This window comes from Rhipicephalus microplus, chromosome X, assembly GCF_043290135.1.
Source record: "Rhipicephalus microplus isolate Deutch F79 chromosome X, USDA_Rmic, whole genome shotgun sequence".
Lineage (NCBI taxonomy): Eukaryota > Metazoa > Arthropoda > Arachnida > Ixodida > Ixodidae > Rhipicephalus > Rhipicephalus microplus.
The window spans coordinates 181354972-181368686 of record NC_134710.1 but is presented as its reverse complement, the minus strand read 5'-3'; the positions used below and the strand labels follow the sequence as shown (position 1 = coordinate 181368686).

The following is a 13715-nucleotide window of genomic DNA, read 5'->3' as shown; positions in this document are numbered from 1 at the left end:
ATGGTGGTTTCGGTACGTTCAACCCCACATATCAATCAAACTTCTATCGGTTTTAGAGGCAGCCCATGTGCTTTTGAAAGTTTTCTGTGCGTAGAAGTCCATGTAGTCAGTTCAGCGTATACTGATACTCGATCATGCCAGCTCACTTGGATCTTCGAGATGTGGAAAACTTTCGATGCACTCGCCGTCGAACACTTCAATGTCATCAATGGCTATGTCGGATGCGTCATCACTTCCCGGGTAACCGAGAATCTGGATCTGCGTTTCAAGAATACATATTAAGGTCACATTTAATTCCGATGAGTGTAAAACATTTTTTTTTTGGCATGACATCAACCAGCGCCGAGCATGCTGTGTAAGTGACCTTACAGGATGAGCCCGCTTCTTTTCCTGGCGTCTGTACACATGCAGCCTTCCAGCACTCACAAAAAACAACCAATCAGATTTCGAACTCTGGATTTCTTCTACATTGCCTAGCTTCCATCAGTACCATACCTAGAAACACAATACTGATGCATTAAATTATAATCTACACACATCACCAGTAAGTTCTACCTGTTTCAGCGCTTGCGTAATAACACGTTGCTTCCCCTCGAAAGTGAACGGTAAAGCGTATTGTTACACTCGGATAGATGATGCTCAACTTAATAAATGCGAACTCACATTGTAGGTGGCAGGCAAGTCACTTTGAACACTTCGAAAAAGTTGCCATCCTTCGAATATTTCTTTGGCCAACACTGGAACGTGTCTGAATGCTCTTCCACGCCAAGCGTACTGCACCGAAAGGTCTGCTTGGGTGCCTGCTAAAGATGGAAGAAAAGATTATGGTACATTCTAAATGAGGAAGTACAATAACGCGAACAAGTGAATTCAGCTTGTCGCATGTTGCCCACTCTGGTGATGAATTCCTAAGAACACGTACCTTCTGGATCAACGTAGTAGTAAAACTGGAGGCAGCTCTTTGGTGAGTAGTGAAGTAGCTCACTTTCAAGGACGCCCAACCGGTTCTTTTTGGCAGATTCGGCATCAAGTAATAAAAAATAACCTGTGCACAAAGAAAAAAACTACATTCGTACAAGGCATGTTCAAAAAACTAGAATCATTGAACCACTATGCCTGAGCGAGAGTTTAGTAACGTGGACCGTGGTGAAACGTCAAAGTTCGAAGCACTTCTTATGATTGACACAGAAATTAATTGGTTGGACCCCACTCGTCCTTCTTACTTTCGTCGTACATCATAACTCAACTATGCCTCAAGAACCAACGTTCCGTATTTGAAATTACTGGACAGCTGCATCAGACCTAAATATTGCGCATGTGAGGGATGTGCACAATTGCAACTTAATCCTTGGGTCACATTACAAATGAATTTAGAGTTTTGAATGACGTATGGGTTCTTCAGCTCAGTTATGTAATCGTACCAGTTGTCCTGGGACAATATTCAAACAGTAACGGCACACTAGCTCGTGTGATAGTAATGCGTAGCCATGATAATCTTCTCACATCAGTGACGACGCCAGTTCTATAAATCTCCTGGCAACGCGCAAAGCACCTTTCGCGGAAAATAAAACAAGAAAAGCATGCTTTACTGCAGGCACACACTGAGCTAATGAAGGTGATAAACAGAAAGGTTCATGCATTAATGACGACTAGATATTCAGCATTGTCTTACATCTCGTATCAGGACGAACACTTGAGGTATCCACACAACTTCTTGACAATTCGGTGCTGTACATTTAGCAATCTGGTGCAGAAGCCAACTCTTCACATAATGATGAAAATCCTCTGTTCCCTCATTTCTGTGGCGGAATAATTTTTTTTTCAGTGTGATCGCGAGTGCGTGAACGAGCACGAGTCAACGTCTCACGGCGGCCACGATAACTATGCCGTTCATGAGGCACAGATCAGCACGCGCCGTGCATATTGTGTTCATTTTGGGTATATGGCATTATTTGTCGAGACAAGACGGAGTGGTTTCTAGCTGACTGAGGATTAATTGTAAATTTCAGCTCACTTGCTATCGTGTTCTTAAGAGCCTCGACTACCGATCAACTGCGTTCTCTGATATGCTATAAAGGAAGTTTTGCAGGACCCCTTTAAAGATGCCCTGCAACACTTTTTGAGCAAGGTCAAAAAATGCTACCGATCGGTAGTAGAGGCTCTTGACAACACGCGAGGCAAATATTATAGCGCAGCACGCGCCTGGAATACAGAATAAATTATCAAGGTCAGCTGAAAATCGCTTTCTCTTCTCTCGGCAAATAACAGAAGCCGCTCAAAAATCACTCGTAGAAAGCCCGTACATCAGCCACTGGCTGATTTGAACATGGCGCACTCGGTCGTTACAGAGATCACCACGGGATGCCACGACTTTTTCATGAGTACGCACGCGATCACACGGGAAAAGCCATGAATTCGAAGAAAAAAAAGAAAAAGTGCTCAACGTCATGAGGTGCGTGTAACGTATTTTATTTGCCCTTGCCATCCCTCCCTGCTTAGTTTCGATCGCTTTTGTTGGGACGAGAGAAGAGAGCATGCATTTGAAGCATGAGACAAATCTTTGTAACTCCACTCGCACTTAAAATTTTTGCTGCGTTGAATTCGTGAGGCAATATCCTCTTCCATTGAATTCATTGTATGGTTATCTAAAAAAGTGTTTCAGGGCCCTTTTAGGTTATGAAAATGGCTGTCATAGGTACGACACAAAACTGATGCAATCTCTTAAACGACTGCATGCGTGCGCTCGGATCAACGTTTGTTTGAAACCACCAGCCGCGTACAGCCGAGCGCTGTCCATAGCAAGCGCGTCGAAAAAACGCATGAGCATATGTGTTTTGTCACTCTGGTACTCACAGAGATCAGACACATGAGCTGAGGCCTCGGAAAATGAACCATGACTTTGCTACCGCAAAATTTAAGCATATTCTACCACACGCTGTTCTGCCGAGCCGATATACGATGAGGGTTATGGCCCTGCTGTTGGAAGGCGAAGTTTCAAGCTTGTTCCTTACACGGACTCAGACACCTGATGAAACGCAACGGGGACTTTGTAGTTTTGTGCTCCAACTAGCGCACGAGGCTATGCTTACATGTAGATATATTGACGACTCTGTTACCAACAAGATGTCCTCATGGTGGAGCAGTGGCTATGGTGCTCGGCTGGTGACCCAAATGTCACACGTTAAACCCCGGCCGTGGTGGTCGCAGTTCCATAGAGGCAAAATACTAGTGGCCGTGTACTGTGTGATGTCAGTGTATGTTAAAGTACACCAGATAATTGAAATTTCCGAAGCCCTTCACCGCGGTGTATCTCATCACCATAGCTTCGTTTTGGGACGTGAAATCCCAGGTATTCCACTACTGTTACCAAATAAATGTCGGTATCTGCATTTCTCATTCAACAGTTTTCACGAAAAATATGTGTGTCAGCCAGGTCATCTTTTGTTTTTCAGAACACCAGATCTCGTAGTTGCCGTACTATAGCTATCATCTTTATGAAACTATGACAGGGACTCTGTTTCAGTTGTTCGGACCTTCACATTTTGGTGGCTCATGACATCAGCATACATGTCAGTGATAATTCATAGAGTTTAACGTTCCAAAACTACAACATTAAGGTCTCGTTGTGTAACACTGTCACGTGCACACAATCATTTCTTCCCGAACCCTCAGTCGCATGGAATAATCTACCGTTACCTGTAGTGAACCTACATGATCATATTGTCTTCAAATATGCTCTTGTGAAAATGATCTAGAATTGTGATATTCTGCCTTTTTTTCTTTTTGTTAGGTTCTCTGAGCCTTAGTTCTTGTACTTTTCATTATTATTATTATTATTATTATTATTATTATTATTATTATTATTATTATTATTATTATTATTATTATTATTACAGATGCATACCAGATTTACTGAATAGAGAGGCACGTATTGTATAACAAAAGTTAAAATTGCTTTTTTCTTTAAATTTTTGTCCTTATTGTACATTGACACTGTACTCATTTCATTTATTGTTATGTGTGTTTCTTCTTCCTTTTTCTTTTCTACTTTGTTCCATGTTACAAAAAAATTGTGCACTTGTCCCTTCTTTCTGTAATGTACTATAAATACCTTGAGGGTATTTCAAATATACAAAAATAATTATATACAATATGGGAAACGCCTTAGTGAAGGGCTCCGGAAATTTGGACCACCTGAAAATTTTTAACGCGTACCTAAGTTTAAATACACACGCCTGAAGCATTTTCACGTCCGTTGAAAATGCGGCCGCCAAGGCCGGAATTCGATCCCATGACCTTCGGGTCAGGAGTGGAGCACCATCATCACGACCACCGTGCAGGGTGTATACACGTCAAGTATGACGCCGCTGGTAAAGCGGTGCATCACTGTCAACCCCGGTTCTTGCAGTAGCGACACAGACAAAATCGCTAAAACTGTGAAGCTGCACGGCGTATGTTGGTGTCAAACAAGCAAAGTAGCGATGCTTAAGCAACATCCGGCAGAACCTTGCCTTTCATGCAAAGTTGTACAGCTGTGGTATGACATCCCTCGTTACGCTTCGACTCAGGCGCCAAAAATTCAAGATTTTGGGTTCCAAACACCCTTCCTTATCGAAGACGCCGAGAAATCGGATACTCATCAATAATTACTTCGTCGCCCTTATGATACTGTAATGAAAGTGTGGCACAAGGGCACAGATGTACTAATAAAATAATATCATATGGAAATATTTCAAAATATCATGTGGTACGACATCATGTGGTATTTCAATAGTTTCAAGTCACTTCGAAATTCAAAGAAATGATATGTGCTGCCAAAAGCTGCTCACGAGGAACAGCTATTCCTAAAACGGAATGTGTGATTGGCTGCATACCATGTCTTGAGCCGACAGTGTGGTCTGCCGTTGGGCCACTGCGGTCAGGTGTTGGGCCCGACCACCGTTCCCACGTGAGGTTCTTAGGACCACCAACGTTCCTCCAGTTGCAAAGGTCGTCCTCGAAGGTACAGCTGCCAGGTCTCGGACACTCCCAACCAGAAAACAGCAAGTCGTCGACGGCCAGCGCACTGTCGTTTCTCGGTGGGTTCTTACCCACCAACTCGAGCCGCTGAGGCGGCCCATGCATAGAGAGCAATAAATTAGAATATAGGACAGCGATGGTGCAGTTTTCTCAAGAACGCGCACACCGACACACACACACACACACGTGCGCGCGTGCGCACACGCACACAAATACACAGATGGAAACGGGTGTGTGGAATAAGTATTTCGTACTTTGGAGGACGCAAAAATGTCCTCCAAATTTCTACAACGGCGATACAACGCGCGAGGTTGCACTGGAATAAACTTTCTTTAGGTGCTCGCTTTTTGTTAACGTATTGTAGTATGGGAAGTGGGATTTACGTCACACTATAAGTGCAAAATACGTGATTTATTTTTAATTCACATACTCTACACGGTTTCTTGTGGTTTAAAAGAAAACGTGGGTAAGCTTAGCTATTATAGCGTGCTTTCATTGTACACAGCGCATACTTTCATGCAGGTAAAAACTTGCCTTTGTTGGTTTCCATACAGATTCTCGTGAGAAAGAGTATTTTCTTTATTCGCAGAGTGTTCTTCTGCTAAGTCCGCCTTTTATGGCGCCATTGAATCTCATATTACGGTATCTCACTGGCCAGCGATGCATTTTCTTGTCTACCATGATATTTTTGCTCCGGCCGTTATTATTGTTGTTATTATGTCCACCATGCACCTACGTTGTTCTAGATGCGCAAAGCATCTGACTGGTCCACTGCACCACGGTGTAGTTTTATGCACCTGTATACAGTGCCTGTAACCCGTGTACAGCATTTATTCTGACTCTGGCTGGCCTAAAGCTAATACATGTATATATATAGATATATATATACATATATATGTATATATATATATATATATATATATATATATATATATATATATATATATATATATATATATATATATATATATATATATATATATATATAGAACACTATTTTCTTTCTCGATATTCCTTCTATCTTAGTTAATTCCCTGAACAAAAGCCTCCAGCCTGCGCGTGTTTGGAAAAAAATCTCGAGCGTCGAAAACGACACTCTGCACCTCACAATGCCCGGATTTACATTAGCATAGCATGTGTTCCTCATTTCTCACCACGGATGCCGTAGTGTTGACAGCTATGTTCACTGATCCGGATAACCACTGTCTGGGAAGTCGGTCTTCTCCGTTGATGCTCCACACGAGCTCTCGAGATTCTTCTGGGGCGGCAACGTGCTGATATACACTGAGAGTCATTTCGCGTTGCCCCGTGAAGAAATGCCAAAAACGAAAGCATCGCCGCTCCGCCAAACTCAAGTCGTGGTCTGCGCTGACTAGGTGGCCACTCGGCTTATCAAGCCTAGCGAAGTTGCCTGCAAAAAGAAAACAACAAAGGTTTAGTCTTTTCTCGAATCTTAGATTGCCCGTGTTTCTGAGACTTCTCAAATGCGTCGAAAATGATCCCTTATTTGAGAACAAAATTCTTTTTTCCCATTCATGTTGTCACATCCACGTACCTCCTTTTTAGCCGTCATAAAATTTCTTTCAAGTACAAAAAGTACAATCGGGACAAAGTGAAACGGAAGAAACACACCTTACTTACCTTATTTTGCCATACGTGAACAGCTTGTCCACCCATTTTGTTGAATAGGAATGAAGTAAAATGCAAAAAAAGTCTGGCAAACGTTTCTGCATAGTATACCTAAGGCATTTGCTCTGGTAACACGTACGCGTCATATTTCGCAATTAAGCTGGAAATGCTTACCTGTAATTGTGCCAGTAGTGTGATCATTTGGAACGACCTTGAAACTGTAACCTGTGTCCACCACCCAGCCATCTAATGCCCAGTCGCATGGCCCTTCTTCAAAGTTGCAGGTAACTACGTCAAAAAAAAACATAGCAGGAAAACACTAGTGCTGTACGTCAATTGAGATATCGTCGGGAATTTAAACTCATTTTGTCAAGCTCCCATATGATGCTCTGGTGTAATATTGATTCTCTATTTATACGTATGAATATTCTTTAAATGCATTTAAGTATAATTTGGTTACGTTGCAATCAAGGGACAAGTAGAGTCCAAAATGACTCGTGAGTGATTTACTTGCAAACTGACAGACGGTTCATAAATACGTATTATTCATGGTGCGTGTATTGTACACCTTCGCAATATTTTTGTCGCATCAGTGGTTGATAGTTATCATATTAAAACGAAAAAAAAACTGTCGCAAAATGCGCAATTCATTTGAAAATAGAGTGGCGCCACACTGGAGGAAATAGTTCGTGCTTGGTTGTCTACGTTACTCTGTTGTCAAGTGGTACAAAAATGTACGTTGAAGTAACGAGTAGCTGTCTCAATGATCTTTTAGAAAGCACAAATTATCTATTTAGGATGTAGCGCCCCGTGATGTGTCGTTAAAGTCAGTGCAGATTCATCGTGTTTCTTGATTTTATTTGTGTTTGCATTTGTACTGTGATTGCATTTGCACTATTTTGTACTCTACTATGAATAGAAATCAATAAGCCAAATGCGATCTCACTGAAGCTACACCATTCCCGTGGTCCGTCTCTTTTAATACAACACTACTCCTCGAGTGCGAGAAATATAGGGCACAACGAAAAGTACTGCAAACAAGTTTGCTGCTTCTAGATAGAATTTCTTTCACAGTGAAGAAGATACTAGGTTCATGGCCAACTGCAGGCTATGACAAAAGAGCGCTTGTCGCCTTCCAGAAGTTTCTTGAAAAATCAAATAATTTATGGAAATATTGACTTACTCTACATGATGTCACCTTACCTTTCATACTAAGGGAATACCTAACACCATATTAAAAGGTATTAGGTTGAGATAGTATGTTTGATTTTATGTGTAATCATTTGTATCACTGTAATCTGATCTTTTGTGGGGAACTTGTGATGCAAAACTTGTCTGCATATAAACCTATCAGGCGTATCTGAACTGTCATGTGATGTTCACCTGGGCTGTACTTTCTCAACGTATTTTCCACTGTATTGCATTTTGTGCCCTTCTTAATTTTCTTACAACCTATTTTGTCTGCTGAGTGAGATGGAGTAGGTGGTGCCACCAAATGGCACCAACCTGTCCTGTTTCATTATTTAAAAAAAAAGCCGATGAACTGACAAACAGGAAACCATTGGGTGACATGAAAAGGAAAGTGAATGTTAAGTTCGAAAGTTGTTTAGTAAAATGCGCATCAGAATGTGAAAGAATTACCCTAATTTGAAAGCATTATGCTGCAAATAATTTATTTTGTTTTCAATTTCAACTTCTTTTTTTTTATTCTGTGATGAAGGAAATAAAATGCTTATTTCTTGACATGCATTAAAGAAAAATATACCTGCTCTAGCTTAAAAATCCAAGATAAAATCCTAATGTTACCGCTAATAGCCCTTACATACTTCCTTAAGTTGTGTAAAATAACGTGCGGAAATAACAAACTGTTTCCATATCTGTCTCACAACCAGAAACAATATATCAAATTTTTTTGTGTACTTACGGGTTGGTGGACATGGCTGCTCGTCAAATGATATGTCATCTACACCAATAATACTCTGGCTGTAAGCCGAAAGTTCACCTTCAAGAACAAGCTATGGAGGTGGAAAAATTACCAGTTATGTTAATGACCACCATTTTATATACGGTTCACTTCTTTCTCAATAAAAACGGCACTGCTCATATGTGAGCATTGTTTTAGTACACACACTTACCACTCTCTTAAAATAACAGCAAATGTGAGAACATGAACAAAACGTAATTAAAAGTATTAATATGTTTTGTAGAAATCTAGCACAATATATCTTAGCTTTAAAGTGCTAGCCCGCACGCACAAACAATTCATGGCAGGGTTTTATTAGAACTTTTTCCGAGAATTGGCATGTCTTAACCTACTATATAAAGTGAAAAATTACTTTATAATAAGTGGGTACTTTTTGTCATCAAGTGTCTTAAAAGTACCGCTCAGCCAGCAATAATTACAAATTAATAGCTCAATTGAGTAAAGCTGTGGCATTTGGGCAGCTAGGTCTCGGATCTATGCAATGAACTAGAGTAAATTTAATCACATAACCATTAAGAAAGCAATATTCCAAAGATCGTGTGATGTTGGAAAAACTGCCCAAGTTTGCGAATTGAGCTGTTAGTTTAGGAATACTGTATCCTCTCTTTTTGTCCTAGTTGACTCCACCAGCCTATGTTTTTGAAGTGAGTGTACGTATCTAAAGTAATGTTATCCTTGTTTCCGTAACATCGTCATCTTCATCATCAGCCTGACTACGCCCACTGCAGGGGAAATGCCTCTCCCATTTCTCGCCACTGAACTCGGCCTTGTGCTTTCTGCTCCCGCATTATACCTGAAAACTGTTTTTCTCATCGGCCCACCTAACTACCTGTCTGCCCCTCCCGCATGTTTGCCTTCTTTGAGAATTCAGTCAGTTACCCATTATTGACCAGGGATGGTGCGGCTCTGCGGCTACTACCTTTCCTAAGTAGACCAATTTCTTTACAATTTCCAGCCTCTCCCCACCTATATCACAAAGCGCTGTCGTCTGCCGAGACTGTTGCATGATACATTAGTTTTTATGCGCAGTAATTTTCAGACCTAATCTGTTTTCCGTGTTCTATTCACTAATAATGAGCTGTTTTCATCCCTGAAACCACTAGGCAATGCAGTATCAGCAGCGAATCGCAGATTTTTAAGATACATTCAAAAAGTTCCCATTAACTCTTATCCCTAATTTTCCTGCGTCTGGGGCCCTGAAAACATTTTGTAAACACCCAATGAATTGCATAGGAGAGATCGTGTGTCCCTGTCTCACCCCTTCTTCATTGGGAATCTGCGATTTCTTTACGGAGGACTATGGCGGCTTTGGATCCCCTGTAGATTTTTTCTAGTATGTTCATGTGGTCTCGTCGATGCCCTGAATTCACAGCACCTGCAAGACTGCTGATATCTCGCCCGAATCAAATGCCTTCTCGTAATCTATGAAGCCTGCGTATAGGAGTTTGTTTTATTCTGCACATTCCCCTATCACCTGATTTACAGTATGAAAATGGTCTATTTTGGAGTAGCTTCCACAAAATCCTGCTTGGTCCTTTGGTTGACTTGACTATAATGTCTTCCTAATTCTGTTAGCTAATATATTTGTAAATAGCTTGTACAGAACAGACAGTACGCTGATCAGGCTCTAATTTTTCACGTCCCTGACGTATCGTTTCTTATAGATTAGGATGATATCAACATTCCTCCAAGATTATGGTATCTTTCTCGTCAAGAGGCACCTTGTATACAATTTGGCCAGATTCTCTAACATAGCCTCTCTTCCATCTTTCAGCAGGTCTGCTGTTACCTCATCTTATCCAGCGGCTTTACCTCTTTACATTCTTTCTAGGGCTTTCATTATTTCGCTACTAATTTCTGGAAAGATGTTGAATTCCTCTGGGCTATTATTGCTTCTTACAAAATCATTCTGGTTGTTTGGGCTTCTGTACAGCTCTCTGTAGAACTCCTCCGCCACCTCAAATATCTTATGCATATTGGTTGTGACATTGGCTTCCTTGTCCCTCAATGCATACATCTAATTTTTGCATATGCACAAGTTTGCCTTCACCATTTTAGGCTTCTTCCGCTTTTTACAGCGTGCTTGATTCTCTGCGTGTTATACCTTCTTATGTCGGCTGTCTTTCGCCTATCGATTAACTTTGAAAGCTCCCCTATTAGCTGTATTTTGTCGGTTGCATTTGAGGCTTTCAAGATTTGTCGTCTTTTATTAGAATTTTTTGTCTCCTGAGATACTTTGCCAGTGTTCAGTCTTGCGACTGTACCTCCGACTTCTATTGCACACTCTTTATCATTCATTCGGTCAACGCCAACGTCGGTTAACTCATCTCGAGCTGCGAATCTATTCTGAAGCGAAACTTCCTGTACTTTCCCTCCCAACGCTAGCTCATTATTGTCGTCGTGCGTATGAATTCCTGTCGTTTATTATTTAGGCTGGATCTTTCCAACTATTTCTACATACTGTGCAATGCCCGGATGTGCCGACAAAGTGCAATCTATTTTATTTTTACTTTCATTATTGAGACTCCGCTAAGTCTACCTAGGCTTAGCCAGTTTTCTGTAGAAGGCATTCAAGATCCGTAAATTATTACGTTCTGCGAACTCTGCTTTATAACTCCCCTCTGGCATTTCTAGAGTCGATGCCATATTCCCCCACTGCATGGCCTCCGCCCTGCTTCTTGCCTACTCCAGCATTAAAGTCGCCCATCAGTATAGTATACTATGTCTTAACCTTACTAATTGCTGACTCTACCTTTTCGTAGAAGTGTTCAACCAAATGGCTATGATTGGATGCAGGCACGTAGGCTTGTAGCACCGTCATCTTGTACGCTAAACTTACTTACAATACTTGTCATCCTCTCACTAATGCTATACTATTACTCAATGTTGTCAGCGATGCTTTTGAGAATAAGGAACCTCCCCCCCCCTAGTTCTTTTCTGTCAAGTAGTCCACGGGAGCATTGGAACAAGGTGGAGCAGGTTGTAAGGTGAAATAAAATTGGGTTTTGAGAAAAACAAAAAACATCGTCCGAAGATCGGGTCATTATCGGATACCCCCTATAGTAATTCGTTGAAGGAATTTAGAGATAATTACAAACGGACAATTAAATACGAAAACCTTCTAGTCTTGCAGTGAACGCAGCATAAAAATGTATTCGATGATATTTATATGCCGGAACAAACAGTTAGTTTTAGGACCAATGCAACGTGGTTTCGGCTTCAACATTCAAGGGTAGGGTTTACAAAACATGCTCTAACACTACACTAGTAATGGTAGAGAAATAATTCTTTTTGCGAAATATTTTTCAACGTTTCCGCACAATTAAAGAGCAATAAAAGAATAAAATCAGTGGTTTATTGAAAACTGTACTTTTGAATGAACTTCCACCTTATGCCGCAGTCGTGTTTTAACCCAGCAAAAGTGTACAAGGCTCCTCATTTATATTATTATTAAACAAGCATATTTCAATGAAGAATGCACAAAACATATCTCCTGTAAACGGTTTTCATACCTGAAACGAGGCATCGGTGATGTTAATGTTAATAGTTGCTTCGATCCAGTAGCTCCCTTGGTGCCCAATCTTCGTCCATAGTTTTGAACCAGAGCCGGATGCATTGTATACCTGTAGAGTCAGTCGACTTTGACTATCCCCTTTCATGTGGTACCACATATGAAAGCAGCGACCAGTCGGGCTGGTCGCGTTCAATTTCGCTGAAACTATGTGCGCTACGACCACCTTATCTTGCGTGTTCTCCAAAGCCAGGTACATCCCTGAAAAAAAAAACCATGAACTTAAGCATCACAGTGAAAAATCTTCCCTCTGAAAATAATCACCAGAGAAACAGCGTCAGGCGTCAGGGGGTATACAAGAAAGTGCTAAAAGTGACAGCTCAATCTTTAAGTGGATAGGAAAAGATTAATTTGGTGCGAAGACGTTTTCTTTTATACCACGAAAACTCCCTGCCCGAGTATTTTTGGAACTTATTCTTGTATTCGTCTAAGAAGCGTACGTGAAAAACTATTAGTGCTGTAGCATTCTTCGTGCATCTTTCTCATTTTCCTGTGGTTCCCCTGGTAACAAAAAAAAAAGATTTAGGCAAAAGAAAACTGCACATCTTGGAATGGTGGTTTAGGGCTGAAACCAACAGTGAAGCATTGCCTAACGTTTGCTAGATATGAAACGTTTTTTCTAGTATTACTAAGTGAGGCGAAACGCCTCACTTAGTAATACTAGCAAAAACGTGTCTTCTCCGGTACAGTCGGTTTTCCACGCTACGCGCGTGTCACGTGGCTTTTGCCGGAACATGTCACATGATTAGCTTGTCTTTGGCGAGAACATGTCACTGGCTAGTTAAGTTATGTTAGAGGATTTTAGTCGCGGGACAAGCTCTTAAAATGTTTACGTGATTTTAGTGTCATGACAATCTGTTACGTGTTTTCTAGCAGGAACATGACACCTGACTTGATCTTACGTCGTTGTGGCGGGCGAATTGCACGTGACTATTTCTTATGTGAGGTTACGCGGTTTAAGTGACATTACCAGTTGCATGTTTATCTAGGAGCACTTCACGTTCGTAGCTGTTGTGTGATGTTGTAATTCTAGTTACTTGATCATCTTTTGCGTCTTTTTTGGCGGAACATGTCACCTGACTAGTAATTGCGTGATATTACGTAACTTTTAGTCATTTGACTAGCTGCTGCTTAATGCTACTGTATTATAGTTCAGTGGCTATAGTTGTAACTTTATGTTACATTATTTTAGTTGCGTGATTACTTCTTACCGTACGTTACGCAATTTTTTGTCATATGACAGACTCGCCTATCACAGTTATTTCACTCCACACAGGACAAATCGGTACGTGTTTTCTGGGAGCAAGCCAGAAGTTGAAAAGGACAAAGCGAGCACATAGAATTTCGTGGTGATGATAATTCCTGTTCAAAATACCTGGCGTAACGAACTGCCTGAAGAGTACCACTCCTAAAATTATACCCTGTTCGACCTGATAAAATATAAGCGGCTGAAACACCGACTGAATTCAAGAGTTTAACGAATCAACATTATTGCCACGGTATCTCACCACA

General features: G+C 41.0%; 1 protein-coding gene across 1 annotated transcript in view; it reads right to left on the bottom strand.

The window, feature by feature from the left end:
• The window catches only part of LOC119176965 (MAM and LDL-receptor class A domain-containing protein 2), a 217568-nt gene that overhangs the window by 137659 nt on the left and 66194 nt on the right, over positions 1-13715 (bottom strand). The window contains exons 21-28 of the mRNA XM_075878325.1: positions 12145-12404; positions 8573-8663; positions 6823-6936; positions 6174-6430; positions 4875-5106; positions 923-1045; positions 664-803; positions 147-258 (exon numbers count right to left, since the gene is read on the bottom strand). Coding sequence (XP_075734440.1) covers positions 147-258; positions 664-803; positions 923-1045; positions 4875-5106; positions 6174-6430; positions 6823-6936; positions 8573-8663; positions 12145-12404 — 1329 coding nt within the window. The remainder of the gene's footprint in view (positions 1-146; positions 259-663; positions 804-922; positions 1046-4874; positions 5107-6173; positions 6431-6822; positions 6937-8572; positions 8664-12144; positions 12405-13715) is intronic.